At 33.3% G+C, this 24,159-nt stretch overlaps 3 protein-coding genes and 1 non-coding gene across 5 annotated transcripts; 3 read left to right on the plus strand and 1 right to left on the minus strand.

The window, feature by feature from the left end:
* The first annotated feature begins 744 nt into the window (after positions 1-744).
* Positions 745-1,496, plus strand: LOC120069235 (BON1-associated protein 2-like). The gene has a single exon (XM_039020948.1). It carries the CDS (start codon positions 792-794, stop codon positions 1,314-1,316), a length of 525 nt encoding a protein of 174 aa, XP_038876876.1. The 5' UTR covers positions 745-791; the 3' UTR covers positions 1,317-1,496.
* A 7,266-nt stretch (positions 1,497-8,762) lies between these two features.
* LOC120075733 (BON1-associated protein 2-like) lies at positions 8,763-9,326 on the plus strand. Its single transcript, XM_039029375.1, has one exon. It carries the CDS (start codon positions 8,763-8,765, stop codon positions 9,324-9,326), a length of 564 nt encoding a protein of 187 aa, XP_038885303.1.
* A 1,831-nt stretch (positions 9,327-11,157) lies between these two features.
* On the plus strand, positions 11,158-11,231 carry TRNAG-GCC. The gene has a single exon. It is a non-coding gene; the product is annotated as a tRNA-Gly (tRNA).
* An 849-nt stretch (positions 11,232-12,080) lies between these two features.
* LOC120088141 (E3 ubiquitin-protein ligase At1g63170) lies at positions 12,081-15,014 on the minus strand. Of its 2 annotated transcripts, XM_039045244.1 has the most exons (6): positions 14,859-15,014; positions 13,975-14,772; positions 13,749-13,871; positions 13,535-13,667; positions 12,813-12,977; positions 12,081-12,614 (listed from the first exon to the last, which is right to left on the minus strand). In XM_039045244.1, exons 2-6 carry the CDS (start codon positions 14,535-14,537, stop codon positions 12,441-12,443), a joined length of 1,158 nt encoding a protein of 385 aa, XP_038901172.1. In that variant the 5' UTR covers positions 14,538-14,772; positions 14,859-15,014; the 3' UTR covers positions 12,081-12,440. The 2 variants fall into 2 exon arrangements, with proteins under 2 accessions (XP_038901172.1, XP_038901161.1); XM_039045233.1 differs by having other exon boundaries at positions 13,975-15,011.
* Between the last annotated feature and the right edge of the window lie 9,145 nt (positions 15,015-24,159).

Consider the following 24,159-nt stretch of genomic DNA (forward strand, 5'->3'; position numbering starts at 1 on the left):
TGAACCAATCTAAACTTATTATTAATTTTACAAAGTATATTATATAATATATATATATATATATATATAATTTTTATTTATAATTTTTTTTTGTTAATTTATTCTCAACTCCTAAAAAAACTTTTCAACACTTTGGGAGGAAAAATTTTCTCATATAAATTGAAATTGAGCTATTAATATTAATGGAAATATATGAAAATAATTAAATAAAAATTTTATGTATTATCATTTTACTTATTTTTAAAATGAAGATTTAAATAAATGACTCGATTAATTCGAACCGATCCAATCCAACCAAAATGTTTCATTTCATTATTTAATTAATAAAGACCTTATTTGGATCGAACAAATTTACAACTTCAACAAATAGATTGGGTCTAAAAATGTTTCAACTTAACCCAATCCAACCCGATCCATAAAAACTCCTTAAAAAAATCAAAATTACAAAAAGAAATAGGAGTTACTAACTCCACTCCTTGCTTGATGTTGAAGGTTTTTAACTTAAAAATAAAATAAAATAAAAAATCCTATTATCTCCTACGTGGCTTGCTTGAATATTTATACTTGATATTAAAACCAGCGGCATGTTACGACTTTTTTTTAGTCTAATAAAATATTGTCACGTGATAATTCTATTTTTTTAAAAAAAAATAACTATTGCTCTTTTTTATCTCCAATTTCACCCAAATTTCTCCCTATAAGTTCTCCCCAGACCCTAATTTAATTCCTCCCCATACAAATAAATCCAATTGTGTCTTCATCCATCATTCCCTCTGCTTTCTTTTATCCTCATGGCTCCAATTGCAAGAACTCTCGAAATCACAGTGATCTCAGCCGAAGATCTCCGCCGTCATCGGAAACCGATTAAGAAGAACTCATTCGCTTCCGTCAAAATCGACTCTCAGAATATCGCCGCCACTCAAATCGACGACAGAGGCGGTAGCTATCCTTTCTGGAACGACAAAATGGCGTTGAAATTGCCGTCGAATGTAAGTTTCATGACTGTAGATGTACATTCTGGAAATTTCTCGAGGAATAAGATCGTCGGAACTGTGAATATTCCGGTATCGGACTTTTTAAGCGACTTCTTGCCGGAAAGTTATCTGCATTTTTTGAGTTACCGATTGAGAGATGATAGAGGTGAAAGGAATGGGATTGTTAATATTTCTGTGAGAGTTTTGGTGCCTGATCATGTTGCTGCCTCCACTTCACAATCGCAAAATGTTAAGGTTCTGGCGGAGAAAACTAATTTCGGCGGCAGTGCAGGCGGCGGTGTTGCGATCGGAATCCCTATTTGGAGTGGTGGTCGTATTTGATAGAATGCGCGCGTACGTTTAGATTTAGCTCAGCTGCCATTGATTTTTTTCCCCTTTTTTAAACCATTCGGTAAATTCCAATTAAATGAAAATACGCGTGCAATTAATTTTATTTTTTTACGAAATATCCCAAAAATGACAATTTAAAATGTAATTGTAAGTATGGTATAACAAAATGTCTGTCCATTTATTTTGTTGAGTTATTTTTTATATCCAAGAGATAAAGTTGGCTTGTCAGATAGAGTTATATCTGGTTGAAACTATCGTCTACACAATATATCTATCGTTTACCTCCTGACACTGTCGTCTACTTCCTGACGCTATCGTCTACACGATATCATCTATCGTCTACCTCATGCTATCGTCTACATGATATCGTCTATCTCTTGAAACTATCGTCTACTTCCACCAAACGCTATCGTCTTCGCTATCGTTTACCTTGTCTAAGTGCTATCCTTCAACTTGCCGCATGAGTCAGCCATATCTTTCAACCTCAAACTTTAACTCATATAATATAAGCTTTGCTTACCCTATGATTATTATGAATGGTTACTTTAAAAAGCCAATTTTTTTTAGTAAATAACTAAAAAAGAAAATAAGAAGCATTGTATCACCATTAGAGTCCATCGATGAATAAATTTAATAAACATATCACCAAGCAAATTATGGTAATGTTTCTTTTACCCATGTTTGTTGTTCGAAAAATATTTTGGCCCACTCTTTGCCCTCAACTTTCTTCTTCCTTCCTACCTCGAGTTATTGGATCTCTAGTTCCTCCTAATGTAATTCTGGTTGATGTTTATATTTCCTTAAAAAAAAGTCACCTTTCAAAGAATCAAGAGGAGCGAGTAGGGCAAACTCTATTCCAAAGAATTGCCTCAAGTTTATTGTGTTACATGGTGCGTATCTATGATTGGAGATTGGAGATTCATTTAAGGTTGTTCGTTGAGACAATTTCTCTATTTGGTTGAGGCAAATAGGACCTCAAAGGCTATGTAATTGTTAACTTATTAAAATAGTCACCTTTTAAGAATATAAATAAGGCTCAAAACAAAGAGGCTTGTATTTTTTTTTAAAAAAAATTCCTTTTTTAATAATCCCTGAAAACCATTAATCCTGCTATATTTGGTCACTGAAATAATATTAAATGTGGTCACGCAATAACTAGATTATTAAAGTTTAAGTTGTTGACCATGATAATTTTTTTTTTTTTTTTTTCCGAATTACTCGCAAATCTAACCCACACAAAGTCATATTATTATAATACAAGGGGACCTATTCAATTGTGGAAATATTCTACCAACAAAAACCATACAATTGTTAAATATTGATCAAATAAATAATCAACCTAACTAAACAGAATAGTATTTTTCACGTGTATGACCATGACTTTGATGAATTTATAAATTTCATCTTGGTTCTCAAATTTTTATTATTATTTAATTTGAGTTCATAAACTTCTATGATACCTTTCTTAATTTTTAAAATTTCAATTTACATCAACGTCATAAAAAAAAAACCTTAGACGTCATAAAAAAAACATAATTTTGATTCTCTGTCTCTATTCATCAATATGTTAGGATAACTATATTAGAGCTATATAAAATGTAATGGTGTAGATGTTCGATGTATAGATATTTGATCGAAAAATAACAAGACTCAAATAATTGTGTGTTAGTCTCCAGGCATGTTTGGTAGAAAATTTGAAAAAAAAAAAAAGAAGATAATTTCTAACCACAAAGGCCACATTTTATTTTGTTATATATCAATATTTAAAAAATAAAACAAAATTAGATTTTGAAAATAATAAAAGTAGTTATTTTTAGAATTTGTTTATAAATTCAAATGTTTCGAAAAGTAAAAATCATAATTAAAAATCTTTGGGGAAACAAACATAATTTTTTTTTAATAAAAAAAATAGTTATCAATGATAGAACTATCAATGATAAACGCTGATAGATTCTGATAATTCTATCAGTGCTATCGATGTCTATCAGCATCTATTATTGATAATTTTAAACATTTGTTATATTTTGTAAATATTTTGATTTATTTTTCTATATTTGAAAACGACTATTAAATATTATATAAAAATGGTTCTTGAAAACTTAGATGAAAAGAATGAAAACCCTTTATTTATGATTGGAGTGTAACGTGGAAGTAAAGTTTGATCCAAACCGGGGTGCTGTGAACGAGAAATTGAACAGAAAATGAATCGAAAAACAAATAGAAGAAGAAAAGGGACAAAAATGCAAATTCCACTACTTTTACAGCATGGGAATTCCGTGGGGAATAGGAATCTTTTGGGCATGGAATTCCAAAAGCCACTTCAAACAAAATAATAATAATAACATAAATAAAATAAAATAAAATAATAATAGACTCTGTTTGAAATTGCTATACCTTTTAAAAAGAAGTTAAACAGTATTTGATAAATTTCAGCTTAATCTTGAAAAAAATAAGTTAGAGCGTTTAATAAATAAATACAAAAAACATCTTCTTTTAGATATAATAGCTAAAATATAATTATAATCAACTTTTTTTTAAAATATTTTGTAATTTAAAATTTTAAATAATTGTTTAGTATGATAAATTTTGTTTTTTTATAGGTTAATTCTTAAATATTAAAAGAAATAACTTTATTTTAAGAAAAATTAATATGGTATACTTAAAAAAAATGATGTATTTAACTCATGAAAATAGAAAATATATTTGATTAGATAGAAAATAGATAAATATATAAAATAAATCTCATGTTTAAAGTATAAAATTGAAAATTAAATATTAATTAAAAATGTTACATGATTTTACAAGAATCTAAAAATTAGAAGGATACTAGTTTTAGTCAATGTGAAATGAACCTGTTTTTAAAAGTGTTTTTAATGGATTTAATTTAAATTTGTTTTACCAAATGTAAAAAAAATGTTAAGATTTATATAGCCATTATATTCCAGGGTTTGTTTAATGCACTTTTAAATATTTTGTTTTAATCTCTAAAATTTTAGTAAATCTTAAATTTAATTGCTTTTTAATTTTGATAGAAATTAGTTAAATAATAATAAATTTCGTATGTAAACCTCGAACCCTATTTTTCCTACTTAAATATTATTAGTAATGTGATTAGTATGATGATTGGGATAACATGTGAGTTAATGTTAAATTGTAGGAAAATGAGTGAAGAATAAAGGAAAGAAAGAAGGGAAAATATAAGTATAGAAAAACATGACTCTCGGATGAATATGTGTTAGCCTAGCAAAAGGAAAATTTTGGCTAAGTGTTTCCATGGGCATTGGCCATGTGATGGGCATTGATGGGAAGACATTTGGCGTTGATCTTGTTCTTCGAGGTAAAGCGAGTCATTGTGGTGACTAAGTGTGGCCGAATGATGTGTGCTAGGTGTTGGAGTTGTGCACACCATGGTGTCGAGATGGACGCATGTGAACATATGTGTTGACAAAGGTGAGCAACAACCAGGGGATTGTTGAGGTTAGTAAGTTTACAGCCAAAGGTGTGTTATGCGTTAGCAAGATAGGCAATGCTAAACAAGGCATGCTTGAGGCGATGGCGTAGCTGATCAAAGGCTGAGCAAGGGTGTGGGTGTGCTGCCAACGTGATGATGCTGTAAGCGCCAAGTCAAGGACTTGCAATAATGAAGTGATGTTTTAATCAAGCTTGTGAGGTTAGGAGCTAGAAGATGAGACGACAAGACAAGTCATGGGCGTTGGTGTTGCGCGCTAAGGGGCTAATGCGACAACCTTAAGCAAGTTGTGGGACAAGGCATGCGATGTTGCATGCGATGATCATGTGTAACCTTGAGTATGAGCGATGGCCAAGAGGTTGCTTGCTTTAGTATTAACTATGCGATAACACAACCTTGAAAGGTTAGGTTGAGGCATGTGACAAACTAGCAGCTGGTGGGCCATGAGGTATACGATAATACAATACCTTGTAGCTAAGGGAAGGTCAAGGGAAATAACAAGCAAGCCAAGTCATGGTGGACGGCAAGATGCATCAATTAGATGCGCCAATGGTTGTTAGTGTGCAATGTTGGGGCTGTCTTGCGTGGATGATTGACCAAGAGAGAGAGCTTGCATTAATTTTAAAGGATTTCTCAGTATGATTAGGCTTTTAAATGGGTCAGCTATCATAATTAGGTTGGATAATCTCAATTAGTAGATAAGGTAGCAGCCTAGGAATTAAAGGTCAGCATGTAGATTGTTGTATTAAAGAAGAGCTAAATTCAGAAGGCGGGGTTGGGAAATCTACTCGTGCAAATGAAGTGATTTCAAAGCCATCTGAAAGCTAAGACAGTCTAGTTGTTGAAATAGGATTGCTGGAAGAGAACCCCAAAAGGAACAAGTTAGAAATTGAAGAAATAGCAAGAAGGTCGAGCTCTCAAGTGACTCTGAGCCAATGTTGAAGATTTGAAGTTTCGGGCCAAAGCATGAGGAATTATGAGCTTAAATTTTAAGGTAAGCATGAGACAATTTTAAACAAGTTTATAGAAGGAAATTTTTTGAGAAAAGCCTTGAAAACTGAGTTATTTGAATTATAATTTGAAACTGAAATTTTTGAACAAGCAGGTAACTGCTTGGGTTGATCAAGCAGGCAACTTGAAGACTGGGCACGCGTGCACGGGCAGTTGCATGCATCAGTGCGCCTTGGGTTGAGCGAGAGGTTGTGTTTGTGATCACAGATGACCTAAACGCCCAAGGGAAAGTGTATGCGGTGTTGTGCGGATTTAAGGGCGTCTAGGTGGTGCGATTGGCACAAGATGAATGTGCTTGAAGGAGTGATTACCGCATAGCCAAGTTAAAAGCTAGAGAAAACTCTAAGTACTCAACGCATAGGGAGGTTGGCGTTGGGAGGTAAAACTTAAATGTCAAGGAGCAAACGAGTTTAATTATGAAAGTTAGTCTCAAAAGGGAGACCATTTCTAGTAGCTAAAGTACATTGTTGTGTCCACAGGTTTGACACCAATGGGAAAAGCTCATCAACCTTAAAAGAATTACCCAAAAGTCGTGAGTCACTAAGAGTTTTATAATATTTTTTTAGAAATCCATGTTTCAAATGAAAGATTAATCTGATGCTAATTATTTTACAAGAAGTTTCCAAGCAAACTCATGTGCCTATGTTTCTAACACATGCTAGTTAATGAAGTTTATGAAGCATGTTTTATTTAATGCATTCTAGTTCTTTAAAAAGGAAGCTTTATAACATGATTTAGTTAGAAACTATTTCCATTACTTGGAAGCATGCGTTAATAGTTATGTCTAAGACTTAAATGTTAAGACTTAGTTATGTCTTCATGATTTAAGCATACATGATTTAGTAAATGTGATTTATGATTATAACACAATAAGCTTAATACTGAAGAACTTAGAGAAGGTATCTGAGCAGTAGTACCTAAGGTATGACGGTACTTAGTTTAACCACGTGCACGTAAGTAGTTGACGTCGAGAGATTGAGCAAAAGCGTTCTTTCTCGACTAATGCTTGATGTTGAGGATTTGAACAAAAGGGTTCTCTCTCAACTAAAGATTAGTTTAGCAAAGTTTCCAGACATGTTATGTTTAAGGGTTTTATATGTACAATTGCTTGACAAGTTTCAGTTTCAGTTTTAAGCAAAAGAACTATGTTTTATTAAGTCATTCACTGGGCTAGTAGCTCACCCCGTTTTAAATGTTTCCTTTACCAAGTAGCGGTCAACTCTTCAGAAGATAACGGATTGAACAGGACAGGACAACCGGCTGAAATTAATGAATTTCCACGGTTCCGAATCTGTCGTATTCAGGAGAGCTTGCTTCGTGGCGGAGCATTTTTTCAAATGAACGATTTGAAGACCTATTGATTCTAGCAACTGAGTGCTATTGCTCTATCACTCAAGGACTCTAGTTACAAAGAAGTTTAGGTGGTTGTTTGTAAATATCTGTACACATGTATTGAGCATATAGGGATTAGGTTAGCAAGCTGGGACCCATAGAATTTTGTGTTGTGTGCATTTTGTTTATGTGGTGGCTATGTGAGAAACCCTAATAGTTTGTGACTGTTGGTAGTTGAATGTTATATAATCATGTTTGTTATTATCAAGGTTTCTATGTAGGTTAAGTAGGTTAGTAGGCACTAAGTGCCAGCCAAAGAGTAGGTAACTGCTGCAGACATATCTCCTTCCAGATTAAGAAGGTAATCTGAGAAAGGGTGTGACACCTACAATAAAAGATAATATATGAATATACTTCTAGAACTTTTAGAGAAAAAAAAACAATAAATTAAAATATTTTGTAAAAATCAACAATAAACTAGGACTGAAATTAAAAAATTTGAAATGACTAAAATTAATCAACTCACCAAAATATAAAGATCAAAATGGCATTTTAATTTTAAAATTTTTAAAAATACATTTTTGATCTTTAGATTTTGGGTCTAATTTTCATATTGTCTACACGTTTCAAAATGTTATATTTTTAGTCACTAAGTTTTGAATTTGGTTTCAATTTAGTACATAACTTTCAAACTGTTATACTTTTATCCTTAAAATTTGAATCTCGTTTCAATTTAGTCATTACATTTCAGGATATTACATTTTTAATTTCAAATTTTCACTAGATACTCACTTTCCATATTTAGTAATAATATTTATTAATTAATCTAAAAGCATTAAAACAATTATAATTAATTATTTTTAATATTTTTCATCATCATTAAAATTAATTTTAAAATTTAATTGAATAGCTATTTTTAATTAATTAATAAGTATTGACAACAAAGATTAAAAGGGATTATTTAGTTATTTCTTAAAAAAAAGTTAATATTTAATGAAAATGGAGATTAAATACGTAAATTTTGAAAATTAAAGATTAAATTTAACCAAACTCAAAATTTAAAGATCAACAAGAAGTAGAAAGAAAACTAATTCCTGAGTACCAAAAAACAAGTATTTTTCTCCAAAAAGTTTACTTCTACACTAGGGTTGGCAAAAATCTTTACAGTGAACCTACCTCGTTCCTGTCCCCGATTAATTTTTTTAATATATATATATAAACGGGAATGCGAGACCCGTCCGCGGGGTCCCCGTCCCACCCCAGGCCCTTTGCAAATCCTATTCTACACGGCGAATTTGGATTTGAAACTCGCACGGAATTTCCCTTTCTTACTTTTTGAAAATTTCTCCCGCCCACTATCACCGAACAACAAACAAAACAGTCCTGTAAAATTTCGACTCAGTGCCACGTCATTCGTCTGTCATCCGTATAAATCCAAAGCCCGGTTTGTTTAGTCTTCGTCGAACCAAACACGTTTTTTGCAGAAACACCCTCTCTTCTTCTTTCCCCTTTCTCTCAACCTTCCATCTTCTTCATTCAATTAAAACTCTTCAAAACCATAACTCTCCATCTCCAATTCTCTTCAAATTCTTCCATCTCCATTCTTCAATTTCACAATCCTTGTTATGGCTTCGCCTAATTTTGCTTCACGAACCATCGAAATCACCGTCATTTCGGGAGAGAATCTCCAAATCCGTGGAAAGCCGATCAACAGCGATCTGTTCGTCTCTGTTCGATCCGATCTTCAAACCGAAAACGGCTCTGTCAGCACGAAAGTCGATCGCGACAGTGCTGGATTCCCGCGGTGGAATGAGAACCTCGTCGTCGATCTCCCAATGCACGCCGCGTTCTTGGTTGTGGAGGTTTGTCGCAGAGCTTCTTCGGGGCGGAAGGTCAAGATCGTCGGGACGGCTAGGGTTCCGGTGGCGGATTTTATTGCCGGATACTTGCCGGAAAGTCATCTGCAGTTTTTGAGTTACAGGTTGAGAGATGAGAGAGGCGAGAAGAATGGAATTGTTAACTTGTCGGTGAGAGTGAAAGTGGCGGCAGGAATTGAGGTTTCTTTGTCGCAGAAGCAGGGGATTGGAGTTCCGGTTCCGGTGCCGATGCCGGAAAGAAAATTCCACGGCGGCGGTGGATTTGTGACTGGTATTCCGATATGGAATGTTGGTTACAGAGATCGATTTTAATTTTCTTATTCAAAATCAATTCATTTCATATATGATTCTTTGTGATGTATATAAATCATAAATGTATTTAACACATCATTCTTTTTCTTTTTTGTGTTCTCTTTTTCTTTTGTCAAAATTCCAAAAGGAATGTTCAACGTGGGCTTGTGGTGCATGGAAATTTAAAAAATAAGGATAAAATAATTGAATTTTTACATGTAATGTAATAAATTTTCATCAAAACATCCATATTTCTACGTTTCTATGCATTTGATATATAGCATGAGGGATAATTCTATAATTTCATTAATCCACGAAACATAATAATTAAACAATAAAATATCATTAATATAAATAATAGATATATTAACTTATTTAAAAATCATAAAAATTTTATATACTAATTAATTTTTTTTTTATGATATTTTATTTTTATAATATTCCTTTTGAAATATTCAATGAAATCAAAATTTATCGATATTTCCATCGAAATTTCTATAAAAGTAAGAACTCGATATTTTTGTCGACATCCATATTTTAAACATGGAGTAACAATGAGCTATGTATATTCAATTCCACCTAAATTTAGTTACTATCCTATTGAATTGAAATTTATAATTTACATACACATATACACTATAAATCTCAGTCGTTTGAAGCATTAAGTTGATTATTATTTTATAGTAAATGGGTTATAATAGTTAGTGTTTGGGATTCAGATCATTTCAGAGTTATAATAGTTTTAGTTTAGGTAAATGCTGTAGTAAAAAATAAAAGAATGAATTGTAAGATTTTGAATAGTATTTATCATACTTAATTGTAAGTTATAAATAGTTGTACACATCACTATTATATTTGATTTCCCAAACATTGAGCCAACTATAATAATTCACTTCAACAAATTCTAGTTGGTATTTCAAAAGGCCTATAAGTTGCTAAAACATAACGTAACATGACATATATTATTGTGCTACCATATTAAAAATGGATTAATTGTGCTAGAAAGAAATACGTAGATGTTTGACAAAATTTCAAAATAGCACAAAGTCATTCTTTATTCTATTTTTCTTGTATATACTTTCATATTTATTTTTTTAAAAAAGATTATTTTAATTGTAACAATGCATATATTCATGCGCGATAAGAATGGATAGTAATATGGAATAAATTTTGAGTTTATGAGTTTAGTCTGAAAAAAAAATTAAGAGATATGTAGACACATCTTAGCATATGGTATGGAAAAAACAATCAAGTTCATAGTTTTTTGAAAGTAATAACAAAAAAATATATAAAATTACAAAAGTAAGATAGAGTAAAAAAGTATTAACAAAAATAAGGTATACGAGTATTGGGTGACTTCCATATCAGCGTATGACTTGGTCAATGAAGACCAAATTTCGTGGACCCATATTTTTATTTTTTAATTTTATTCACCATGATCCCCTGTTCATCTTCTTCCCTTTTATTTACATGGAAACATCCGCTTTGCCTTTCCCCTTCTTTCATCCTCAAAGCTTCTTGGAAATCGTGGACCCCATATCCTAATCCAATATAGCATGCTATGAAATCATAGACCCCTTCTATGATTTAGTCTTAAATCGTAGATGGGGATTTAATTGCTGGCTTGATACTCGTGGACTCGATACACGATTTCACAAACCTATTTTTGGTAATACTTTCAAATAAATCTTATTTTTATTGATAAATATTAAAATAACATTATTTAAAAAAAAATTCTGGAAAAATGAGCAAAATCTTAATTGATTCGTCCCAAGGCCAATAATAAAACCTATTAAAATATAAATTTATTATTGTTTGAAAAATAACATTTTTAAAACTTATAAACCAAGGAGCACCAGTGGTGGTCTAGTGGTAGAATAGTACCCTGCCACGGTACAGACCCGGGTTCGATTCCCGGCTGGTGCAAAATTGCGCTGCTGAGCTCTTCTTTTCTTCATTTTCTTCTTTCTCTTTTCTTTTGTCTGTTTTTTCCTTTTCAATTTTATTCAATTGAATCCTAAATTTAATTTTTATTCTCTATTCAATTTCCGAAGATTCAGCACTAATTTGAATAGAAGAAAAAAAATGTTCGTAAACTCATTAATTCTAATATAATACACAAATAAATTTGACCAAAACACATATTAATCATTGAATAATCTTACCAATGTTCTTAAAATTTATCTTAATTGTCCATTTTCACATTATACATATTAGGGATGTTCAAAAAACTAGATAAAAAAAAGCTTCATAAACTCATTAATTTCAATAAAATACAAAAATAAATTTGATCAATACACATATTAATCATTAAATAATCTTGCCAATGTTCTTAAAATTTATCTCCATTATCAATTTGTGTTCAAAATATTAGATGATCCAAAAACTCAATCAACTCAACTCAACCAGTATAATTTAGGTTGTGATTGGTTTAACCTTTTAAATGTTTAGTTTTGACAATAAGTCATTAGAAAAAAAAACAAAGAAAATTGAAGTGTATAACAACCACTCAAAATAGTTTTCGGAATACTTTTGAATTTTTCATGTATTTAATTTTGAAAATAAGTCTTCTTGAAGAAACTCGAAGTACAAATACTTTCAAAGCGTATTTTAAACTCTTTTGTTTTCAAAAGAAATTAAATAAAAATGAATTTCTTAAAAAAAACCATTTTCTTTAGTCCCTAAATCAAAATGACACGATTGAAAAACACTTTTTTTCCAATGAATTATTAATTGTATGAATTGAGTTAGATCATGAGATTCACCCGACTGCAATACTATAAATACGATAACCAAACTGGCTCTTCCAACATTAATATATTATTCTCATTACAACAGACTCCAAAACACAGCTCTCTCGAACCAATTTACATGACTAAGAACAGAAACTCAATACTTGTTTTCAACCTAATTAAGTAATAACACATATGATAGATACGTACGGTCATCAACCATACAAAAGCAGCAGCTTCCAAACAAACTCTGGCACCTCCAGGAGACTTACAAACATGGTCTATGGTCCCTTCTCTCAATGGCCATCGAAGCCAATAATACATTATGTTTTTTTCCCTCTTTCTTTTTCGGGTTGTGTTGTGTTCTGTTTTCTGTCTGTGTTTCGTCGCTCATACACTTCATTCACACTTCTTCGCTACTGGAACTGTTCGGCTTCAAGATGTTGAACTTGCAGAGTGGGCAGGTGGCATTCATGTGCAGCCATTTGTCAATGCAGTTGCAGTGAAAATGGTGGTTACAGGGAAGTTCTCGTAGCTCCGCTCCATTCTCGTAAGCAGAGAGGCAGATGCAACACTCCTGATGATAAGATTTCGTGTTAGAAAAAAAGGAGGAAGTTTGTTTGATTTTGTGTATTGTTAACTCCGATGGTGCTTTTGGAGCTTTTGAATGGCTTCTACAACATTGATTACCATAATGGAGTAAAGAAAAGTTTGGAGACTTCAAATTCTTTAAGTTCTTTAACATATAGAAAGAAATCTGAAACCAAGCACTTACAGAATCTTCGGGGCGAAGAAAACGCTCCAATGGTGCACCGGTGTCACATGCAGTCATTATTCCTCCAGTAGATTCTTGAATATCACCATTCACTTTCTCAACATCACCTGTTTTGTTAAATTTGTACTTCGGTAAGCGTTCGATCTCTTCCTTTGTAGCTCCTTCCTGATATTTGTGGACAAGGGAAATGAAATAGGGTGAGATGACAATAGCAATAATACAAGTACGATATACCATCATGAGCAATAAAGTCAATTGCAAAATGTCAAGCTGCAAGACTATACGGTAACGCCTGAGCATAAGCCGAAAATAACTTCAATATAACCTATGCAATTGTTTTTTGTGGATAAAATAACGATTGGCTTTCAGAAGGCAATATTTTAAAATGTTAACCAACATTCAACAGAACAGAAACATTTACTTATCACAAGAAGTGGAAGATTCTAGACTAGATGACCAGATATACAAATACTAAATTTATGATTCAGACATGAGAAAATGAATCTGAATCAGTTTGCATATTCGAGTGACATGTTTGGTATCAACTAGCCTCCCTGTGATGATTAACATGAATTCATGATAGTCCCTCTTAAAGCATTTTATGCAAGCCAATGTTTTGTATATAAACAACACACAATAGGATTGTGTCCATTTACAACAAACCGAGTTAAAGAAGCAATGAATTGGAACCAGAAGATTGAACCAAAGCTCATCAAAACTACCTGATCGGTAACCGCATACAAGATGGCAATGATGCAAGGCAAACAGCAGCAAATAGCAACGCCAACAAGACACGCAATTGCGACGCAAATCAGAACAAATACGACGTCAAAAGCAAGGAAGGTAATACAAAGCCTACAATGTTAACCAGCAAATATCGATAAGAAATAGAACAAATAGAGTGTTAAAAGACCATTAGTTTGAAAATTAACAAACCAGTATAGCTGGGGTGAACTATCTATCAATTCCTGGCCTCCAGCAGTTACCCAATAAAAGCCCAACAGCCACCAGATGAAAGAGAACATTGTATTTGCAGACTCGATATGCTTCACAAGATTGCTATGCAAAATGTAAGGGAAAAAGTAAAAACTAGATTAGTAATCAAACACCCTTAATCTTATAGCTCAATGGACTGAAAATGGGAAATGAACATCGTCTTTACCTAGATTCTTCTTCATTCACGGTAACCTCTGTGGCATAATCATCTCCATCACTTCCAGAGACCGAATTCGAATCCTCGCCGCTCGTCCAGCCACCACTACGGTCCAATCCGACAGGCTCTCTTGTCGAGCGCCGGCGCTTATACTCAACAGCAACACAGGACATGTGAATGATACATTGCAAAGCATATCCACTGATCCAAAACCTGAGAGGCACTGAAGGGTTTTCACTCGTGCTAAGCCCTAGGACAGTGAAACTAATGACGACGAAGGCCAAATTCCATAGAAGGTCCAAGAGAATAATGGGCTTGGAGTACGCCCAATCGCTCTGGCGCTCCTCGAGCTGCTCGGCGGCGGTCTCACGGACCCGAACAGAGGGTTCCCGGAGCATCATCTGGCGGCCACTTGCACGGCGGAGAAGACGAACAGCACCTCGAAGAGGCTGTGGCGAACGACGAATAAACCCTCGAGAACGGAAAAGGCCATCGGTGACGGAGTGGCCAAGCAGAGGCGAATTATCCACCGCCCGGAAGGGAGTAGAGGAGTGTGGAAGCGAATCACGCATTCTAGCGAATTGATTACTGTGGATCTCTAGTTTGGGAAGAATTGAAGGAACTAAAAAAACCTTGAAACTCTCAACGCGAAAATTAGGTCACGCAATCAGAAAACTCCAAACAGATTCATGCAGAAAAATAACAAAAGGGGTTATGCGAAACGAATCAAATTGAAGTTATCGTGAAGAATCAATCAGAAATTCAGGGTTGGACAGATCAGAAAGAAGGAAGAATCAAGTGGAATCCCTAGAGGAAATTGTGAGAAGATGAAGAATCTGTCAGAGTTGGGAAATTGAAATTGAAATTGATTGGGAGTGAATTGAGGAACTTACAGAGAGCTTTATGAAGAATGAAACCGAAACGGAATCGTCGTAGAAACGAAGGCAACTTTGAACGAAATTCAGGAGAATTTGGACATCTTCTGTGGTTCTCTGTATTGCATGAAGAAGAATCAATTGTCAGTTTTCAGTCAACGCGGGTGAAGAACGACAATGGTAGAAATTAAAATTTTTTAAATTACAATAGAAATATGTAAAAATAAATATCACTATTTCCGAATATTAAAAGAATTTTTTCCCCTTTTTTCCTTTTATCATAAAAGATGGTTAAATTAAAGTCAAGTGGATAAGATACCAATTATGATTCGAGTTCAATGAATTAGAGATATGTTATTCACACGTAACACGAATTTAAAAACTTTAACATATCAAAGTCATATGCGTGTAATAAAAAGATTCCTCGTACAAATCAACGATTACGAAAATAAAAGGAGTATATTCGTGACAAAAAGGATAAAATGTTACTCATTACTTTTTTTTAAGAAACTTCAATGACTCTTTTTGGTAGTATTTAGACCTTCATTCCTTTAATATATATGTGTGTGTTTGAAATCTAAGTCAAATTTAAAAAACAAAATCAAGTTTGTTTTCTTTCTAAAATAACAAAACTATGTTTCAAAATTTGATATAACTTTTATATCATTTTAAAAGTATGTAATAGAGTAAGAAAATGTAGAAGGAGTGTTTTTAAGCTTAATTTTTGTTTTAAAAAAATAATTATCAAATGAGATATTGGTTTGAGAACTAAAATAGTGAAATAGTGTGGAAGTTTTAGAATTTGAGGACGAGAACTAAAATAATGAAATAGTATGAAAACTTTTCTTTGAGTTATAATGATGTATTTATAAATTTATTTGACCTAGAGCATTCAAACTATTGTTTCAACATCAAATTGAGATAAACTATGAGCCAACGGAGTTAGAGCATGTGTTAGGCATGTCCCATGTTTGTGAGGCTAGCTGATCAAGGGCGAGCGTGGAATTCTCGGTCTATGGCTCGTTCTCTTAGATTGAATGTGAAGGTTTGGGGCTCCATCCTTTTGCTAAGCTCATTTGGGTCATTGCGTGTAGTTTTGGCATAAGTCTCATCTCTTTTCTAGTTTGATTAACTTTGAACTTCGACAAATACTAATTTTAGTTCAAAATTACCAATGACACATGATATTGGTTTCAAGTAGTTTGAAAGTTAACGACGAAAACTGAAAATACCAAAATCTTTTGAACTATTAAAAAGATAAAAATCCAATATGCATATATTAATTTCAAGATCATAATATAAACTTCTTTTCTTAAAAAAAATAAAAGAAAAGAAAACTTGTTAAAATTTCCAATGAATGTACTACATAACAAATGCACTTTAACGTATATGAAAAGGGGGGAAATGCACTTTAATGGTTGAGAAGGAAACATGATAGCGAATAAAAATGATTATTAAAAAAAAAATAAAAAATTGACGCTGGGCTTTAGGAGAAAGCCCAACTTGCATGGACTTTGGGATTGGGTTTGAAGGTTTTAAAAATTGAAACGGACGCATGAAAGACATGTGTCTCTTAATTTAATTTTATAGAATAATACCTGTTCACACGAGGTTTTCGGAGAAACGTATTTCGTGGAGTTGAACTTGAGTTGGTGTTGATGTTGGAGTTGATTTGATGCGATGTGGTTTGATCTCTAATATTTTATCCTCTGATTCTCTCTCAGTTGGGTGAATATGCTTGACTTGGAGAAGGAAAGCACCGAACATTCTTGAAGTACAAGTCTTGGAAGAGTATTTGTGTCTTCAAAGGTCTTCTGCCTTATAGGAGTGCAGCTTCAGGAGTTTTGGAAGTTTGAAGTAGAAATCTTGAAAGAATATTTGTGTCTTCTGCCTTATAGGAATGCAGCTTCAGGAATTTTGGAAGCTTGAAGTAGAAGTCTTTCTGCTTAGTGCAGCTTCAGGAGTCTTAGAAGCTTAAAGTAGAAGTCTTGGAAGAATACTTATATCTTCAAAGGTCTTCTGCCTTATAGAATAGCTTCAGGAGTCTTGGAAGTCCTCTACTTGTTAATGAATTCACTTCTCTATTTATAGAGTTCTTAGGTGGGTTTCGTGGGCTTGGTTGGTCCATGGGCTTGACTCTTGGGCCCAATTAGTTGGTTTTGGGTCTGATCTAGAATTTGGGTCCAATTAAACTTTTTTTGTAGTTTGGACTTTAAGCCCAAATAGTAGTATCAAATTGGACCAATTTAATCTCATCTGATTCATCCACGTGACGTCATCGAAACTTGTCTTCAATTCAATTCGGGACATGTGTCAACTTCTAATTGGACTCAAAGTCAATGATTTAGAAATTCGTCGTTAATTTAGCAAAGACATGGTGACTTGTGATTGGTCCAAATTTTTTCATTCAACAATACCAAATCAGAGATGACGGAAGTTTATGATAAACATTCATATATACGACATGTTTTTTTACAGTACAAAAGAGAGAAACGAAGGGAGAATCATAACTTATCCTTGAAGACTCAAATCTTCTCGCTTCCTCTCTAATCTACTTCAAATTTTCCTACAACACGAACTCTTTCCTAAAGATCACGAACACTACTACTAGACACGACCATAGGATTATCATGTTATTCTCAAGGTAGAGAATTGAGCAAAGTGTGTGGGCTTTCAAAAAATAATTTTGGGAGAGGGAGAGTTTTCTTTTTTAGAGGAAATTTTAGATAGATAATTCACACATCTGGAGATACTTTGATAACAAAAAAACTCGTGTCCTTCTCTTGTATTTATTTTTAGCGTGAAACCAACTCTCATGTTGGTTATCTAAGAGAGTGGGTTGAGGGAGTTATATTGACTCTCTCCCAATTATTTAATTTAAATTCCAAAAAAAATTAATTAAATATATACTAACCACTTTAACACACACACACACACACACACTATATATATATATATAACAAACTTTTTATATTAAATATAATACATAACCTATAGTTTATATTATATCACATATGATATAACTTATGGTTTATTAATCTCTCCTATAACCTATAGTTTATATATGAATCACATTCATATAATTAATATTTGAATCATATTCAAATATTTATTTCTTCTCAAATAAAACTTTATATTATAGTGTATCATATACTATATTAATTATATAACTTTATATTAATTATATTAATTATAAAACATTATATTAATTATATCTCATGTACTTGATTCTACATTAATTATATCTCATATAATTAATTTCCTTTATTAATTTGAACAATTCAAATTAATCTAAAATTAATTCAATTCTCATTAATCTCAATTGAGCTAACGAGTGGAGCTTATAGACCTATAGATTGAAGTTCCAATGGTACTTGATTAATTAATTAAACTATTTAATTAAATTAACCAACTTCCATCAACTGTCGATCACTCCACTAAAAACCGACAACTGCACTCTTCACATTACAGATATATTTCTTTATCCATTGGATATAACCAATTAACGGTGCATTGACCCTTCACAAATTGCTCGTAAGTACAGTTGGGCCAAAATTACCGTTTTGCCCCTTTAGTTACATATAACTCATTAAGTACTACTGATCCCTCTAATGAACAATAAGCCATAGTCTAACTATAACCAAACCCCTCTCGGGCCAAGAGAGGGTATGGTGTCACATTGTTCAAACTCCAAAATCAGCCGTTAAGGGAACAATTTCTATACCTACTATGACTATAGAGAATGAGTGAATTTCTTCTTGTGTAGCTACGTTCCTAGCTCCCCAATCAGATGAATCCTCAAAATGGTAGGCATATTGAGTCGGTGAAACTAACTACTCTCACCCATGAAGATCAAACGACCGCCTTCATAGGTAAGAGTTCACAACTTACTCAGGATTCAGGTCAAGTCACCTATGTCATCCTGATGAAATGTAAGTCTCTTTTATCAACGATGTTATATAGAGAGACTATTTATTTTATGGTCTGGTCTTACACAAACACTTTATATAGAACATCCCCACTCACATGTCTCTATGTGAATAATCAGGATCAGATCATTTGTAGCACTTTACAATAATTGTAACAACTACAAAGTGGACCGTATTCATAGTATCACCAAGATAAGGTACCCGGCCTTATCCATCTACGACAAAACCGTTTAATTTGTCACTTAAACATGATCCACCTATATGTCTCTACATACATGTTTATTTGTTTTGGGGGTTAATGCGACTAAATGTCAAATAAAATACTCTTACTTTATTAGATAAATAAATTGTTTGTACAATACAATTACAAACTACATGACCCCAACAATCTCTCGCTTGTCCTAAAGCTAGCAGGGTGTACATCATAAAAGACAAAACTATTACAATAATATTAAAAAAAAAAAAAAAAAACTAGGGCATACAATATGTGCCCAGTACAAAATCTCCCACTTATCCTAGACTAAATACGACCTGTCTCGTAGATCCAAACTCTCCAAATGACCCCTCAAACCCCTTAGTTGTGAGAGCCTTTATAAACAAATCAAAAACGTTGTGCGCTGAAGCTATCTACGTGGCAGTCACGTCCCATCGATGCACAATCTTTCGTATCAGGTGATACTTGTGCTCAATATGTTTCCCACGCTTGTGGCTTCTAGGCACCCCGGAATTAGCCACTATAATAGTATTATCACAATAAAGGGTGATGGGCCTTAACATGTCTACAACTACTTCCAGATCAGTCAAGAATTTTCTGAGCCAGACATCCTTTTTGGTAGCTTCATAAACCGCTACATAATCTGCCTCCATGGTGAAGTTAGCAATGCATCATTGTTTGGTGTTTATTTAGACTACATCTCCTCCATTAAGAGTAATAGCTAATCTTGAAGTGGATTCCTAGAACTCTTATCAGTCTAAAAATCAAAGTCAGTGTATCATGTAAGGATTATCCTTAGACCCATACATGAATATGTAGTCCCTCATTCTTCGAAGATACTTGAGGATGGTTTTAACGACAGACCAGTGATCTAATCCTGAATTAGGTTGATATTTGTTGACTATCCCCGCTGCATAGCAGATGTCAGGTCTAGTATATAACATCACATACATCAGGCTGTCAACAACCATTGCATAGGGGGTCCGTCTCATCTCCTCAACTTCTTGAGGTGTCTTAGTACACTGTTCGTTAGACAGAGCAATTCCATGCCTGAAAGGGAGCAAGCATCTCTTAGAGTTTTGCATCGAATACTTGGTAAGCATCTTGCGTATGTATGATGTCTGAGGCAAGGCCAATGATTTTTTCTTTCAATATTTAAAGATTTGAATGTCTTGGACAAGTTGTGCCTCTTCTAAATCTTTCATTTGAAATTAGGCCACTAATCACTGTTTTATGTCAGTCAATAGGCCTACATCATCCCCAATGAGTAGGATATCATCTACGTACTGTTGAGGTTGATGCCCTAAATCTCGTAGGGTCCTGTAGTTTGTAAACATCTGTATGAACAAACAGTTTTGTGATATATAATAAGAGATATTTTATTCAGTTCAGTCTATGAAATATGAGATATTTTAGTTGTATTAACACAAATCACTTTTTGGGTTAGTTTGAAGTGTTCAAATTAATAAGAGGGAATTTGATTATATATGATATAATTCAATTAATTCAACTATATGTGATATAATTGATTTGATATATTTGATACATTAATTGATTGGAGGAATTAATATAAATATGATTTATATTAAATGCCATAAAGGAGAAAAAGAACTATTGTTTTTATGTTACGTATGATGCGATATTAAAACTATAGGTTATAAATATAATATTATAAATTAGTTATTATAATTATTTATAGTAAATTAATTATAAGATAAATTATTTCGGTTTTTCTCCAATAACCACCTTAGTAGGAGGTTTTTGTCAATTTATCGCAACCGAATGGATAAAGATGAAAATTGTTTTCATTTTTCATTTAACGGACAATAGGATCAAGTTATACAACAACTTGTCGAGAGAGAAAATGATAGATCAAGTTTTCAATACAATAGAACTCACTTACTACACGATTGAGGAACGAGTCTATGCGACAGACTGATTTCTTCTACACGATTCCTCTGTTTATTACTCGATCGTCTACTCGATCATTCTTTCTCTTCTGTTCCTCCTTCCCTCTATCCAAATCCATACAGAGCCCACACCTCCTGGATTCTCACATGAGAATACCAAGGTAACCGAGTGGTGGTATCGAGTTCCGTTCGAGGGTCGAGGGTCAAGTTTTACTCGATTATGATCAAGGATCTATCAGTTCGTACTGTTTGCTGATTTGCTCGTTGCGTTCGTGCTGATCAACGTGTTCGACTTCGATCGAGGGATACGTGAAGAAAAGAGTTCTTGTATCATTTACTTGATGCTTTTGTACTTAACCTTGAAGCATGCTGTAATTTTATCTTTGATGCATAACTGTTCTGTTTGATTGTAAATGTTCTTGTTCTTTCACAATGGGATTTGGAACGATATGCTTCTATTAATTGGTTCTCTAGATTTAGAGATCCTTCACGTACAACACTAAGAAAGCTACTGAACTGTTGATTATTTTCTTGTGAACACAAGGCTCATCAACATTCTGATCAAAGCCATTAGATTTGATCACAGTATCTAACCTTATATTCCAAGATTGAGAAGCTTGTTTTACTCCATAAATGGACCGATTAAGCTTGCAAACCTTTTGCTCTTGACCTTGAGTTATTAATCCTTTTGGTTGTTGCATATAGATGGTTTCCTCAAGATTGCCAACCTTTTCCAAATCTCATAGTAATAATATGCGACAACGGACAGGAGTATCCGGACAGACTTTAACATGACAATAGGTGAGAAAGAGTCCTCATAGTCAACTCCCTCAATCTGGGTATAACTCTTTACCACCAGTCCAGCCTTAAAGATTTACAACTTATCATCTGCACCCCTTTTTCTCTTGTAGATCCATTTGCAACTTATAGATTTTACCCCATTAGGTTGATCTACAAGATCCCATACCAAATTAAAGTACATAGACTCCATTTTAAGATTCATAGCTTTGATCCTTTAAAATTTGTTTACATCCTCCATTATCTTCTTATAGGACAATGGATCCCCAACATTGCCATTAGATATGACGGCTAAGGTTTCTGTTAAACCCATATAACGAATAGGTAGGTTCGCAACCCTCCCACTACGTAGAGGCTCTTTCAACAATTGAGGTGGATGTGACCTACTAAATGAATCAATATAACAACTCTTGTTGACATACTTGGCTCTACAACAACTCTTGTTGAAGGTTCCATGATTTCACTAGAAAATACATTCAATACTATCTTATTGCGCGGTTTGTGCTCCCTAATGTGGTTCTCCTCTAAAAATGTAGCATTTATCGACACAAACACTTCATTATCTTTAGAATCGTAGAAGTAACCACCTCTTGTTCTTTTAGGGTAACCTACAAATAGGCATAATTTTGAACAAGATTCCAATTTTTTAGGATTAGGCTCAAGCACGTGTGCTGGACAACCCTAGATTCTGAAATGGCATAAACTATCTTTATGACCATTCCATAACTCCAAAGATGTTGCAGAGACACTCTTGTATGGAACACAATTCAAAATATAGGTTGCAGTATGTATACGTAACCTAGAACGAATCAGGTAAGCGAGCATAACTCATCATAGACTGAACCATGTCCAACAAGGTTCGATTTCTCGTTTCTAATACACTATACTGTTGTTGTGTACCAGGCTCTAATAGTTGGGATACAATTTCATGTTCTATTAAATAGTCTTGGAATTTTAAATACATATACTCTCCACCACAATCAGATCGAAGTGTTTTAATTATTTTACCTAATGCATTCTTTGTAGGGATCGAATCCCGAGTGGAAGCATGAGAACTCCTTACATTCAGTTTTTCCATTTAAAAAGAAACAAAAAGATAGAAAACATACTAAAATAGAATGGAATAGGATAAACATTATACTAAGCATGTGTTATAAAGGAAAAGCAAAAAAAGGATGAACGATTTTTACTTTCGTAGATTCCTAAACTTCTCGAAATTCTTCTTGTTCTTCACACGTGCCAACACCACTGCAAGAATAACATTGTTATTCTCTAGGATTCCAAGAGTAGAATTAGTGGTCTCCAACACTTGGAAAAGGAAGAGGTAGAGAGATTGTAGAGAGAGTGTAGAGAGGAATTATTTTTGAAGGGATGGAATTTTGCACAAAATGAACTGTTACCCTAAATGGGCTAATAGGATGAATTTATATGGAGAAGGGTTTACACCTTCTCCAAGTATTTCCTTTTTCACTCTTGATACCTATTAATTAAATAACCTCCTATTTAATTAATTTTAATTAATTTTCACATTAATTAGATAACCACATATTAAATCTAATTTAACATATAGTTAATTAATTAATATATAAACATCACATGTTTATATGCTTCCACCTCTTTAACATTATAATTAATTAAATCTTCATGGATCTAATCACTTGAATTAAATATTCGAATCTCATTCAAATATTTCTCTCTAACATAATTTGAATTATAGATCACGTCTATAATTAATTATATATTAATCTCATTAATATACAATTTTCTCAATATATTTGAATAATTCAAATTATTCCTCATAATATCCTTTAGTGAGCTAACAAGAGGACCTACAAATCAGAATACTCCAATGATATTAGATTAATTGATTAAACTCATTAACCAAATAAATCAATATTCGTTAACTGTGGGTACACTCCACTAAAGACCCACAATGACACTCTTTTCACTGTAGATATATATCCGTGTCCACAGATATAGACCAATAATAGCAAGTTAGTTGTTCACGAGTGTTCGTAACACCAATTTGGTCAAATTATCATTTTACCCTTGTGTTACCTCTGTATCCTTAAGTACTAGTGCTCCTCTAATTAACAACATGATTCAACCATTAAACAGAAACCTCTCTCAGGCCAGTGAAAGGGTAAGACCCTTTGTTCAAGTCCCAAAGACACCACTTAAGGGAAACTCATCTACTTAATCTAAAGTCGGGAAGGAGTGAACTCCATCTTGTATTATTATGTTCCCAGCTTCCCGTTTGATCTTATCTTAAAATGGTAGGCTTATTGAGTCAACAAATTGGCCACTCTTACCCATGCAAATCAAAAGACAATCCCTCATGAACGGAGTTCATAATACACTTAGGATTAAGACTAAGTTGCTCAGATGAAACAGAAACGTAACTAGTCATCAGTGTTACATCTAGTATTTACTATTTAACGATTCAGTCTTATCCAAACTCATTTCAT

The sequence above is a fragment of the Benincasa hispida genome, chromosome 1 (genome assembly GCF_009727055.1).
Source record: "Benincasa hispida cultivar B227 chromosome 1, ASM972705v1, whole genome shotgun sequence".
Taxonomy (NCBI): domain Eukaryota; kingdom Viridiplantae; phylum Streptophyta; class Magnoliopsida; order Cucurbitales; family Cucurbitaceae; genus Benincasa; species Benincasa hispida.

Coding starts and splice junctions, on each gene's coding strand:
- LOC120088141 (XM_039045244.1), bottom strand. CDS start 14,537: ATGCGTGATTCGCTTCCACACTCCTCTACTCCCTTCCGGGCGGTGGAT. Junction 12,978..13,534: donor TGTATGCGGTTACCGATCAG/GTAGTTTTGATG, acceptor CACAAATATCAG/GAAGGAGCTACAAAGGAAGA. Junction 12,615..12,812: donor TTCTTCGCCCCGAAGATTCT/GTAAGTGCTTGG, acceptor TCTTATCATCAG/GAGTGTTGCATCTGCCTCTC.
- LOC120069235 (XM_039020948.1), top strand. CDS start 792: ATGGCTCCAATTGCAAGAACTCTCGAAATCACAGTGATCTCAGCCGAA.
- LOC120075733 (XM_039029375.1), top strand. CDS start 8,763: ATGGCTTCGCCTAATTTTGCTTCACGAACCATCGAAATCACCGTCATT.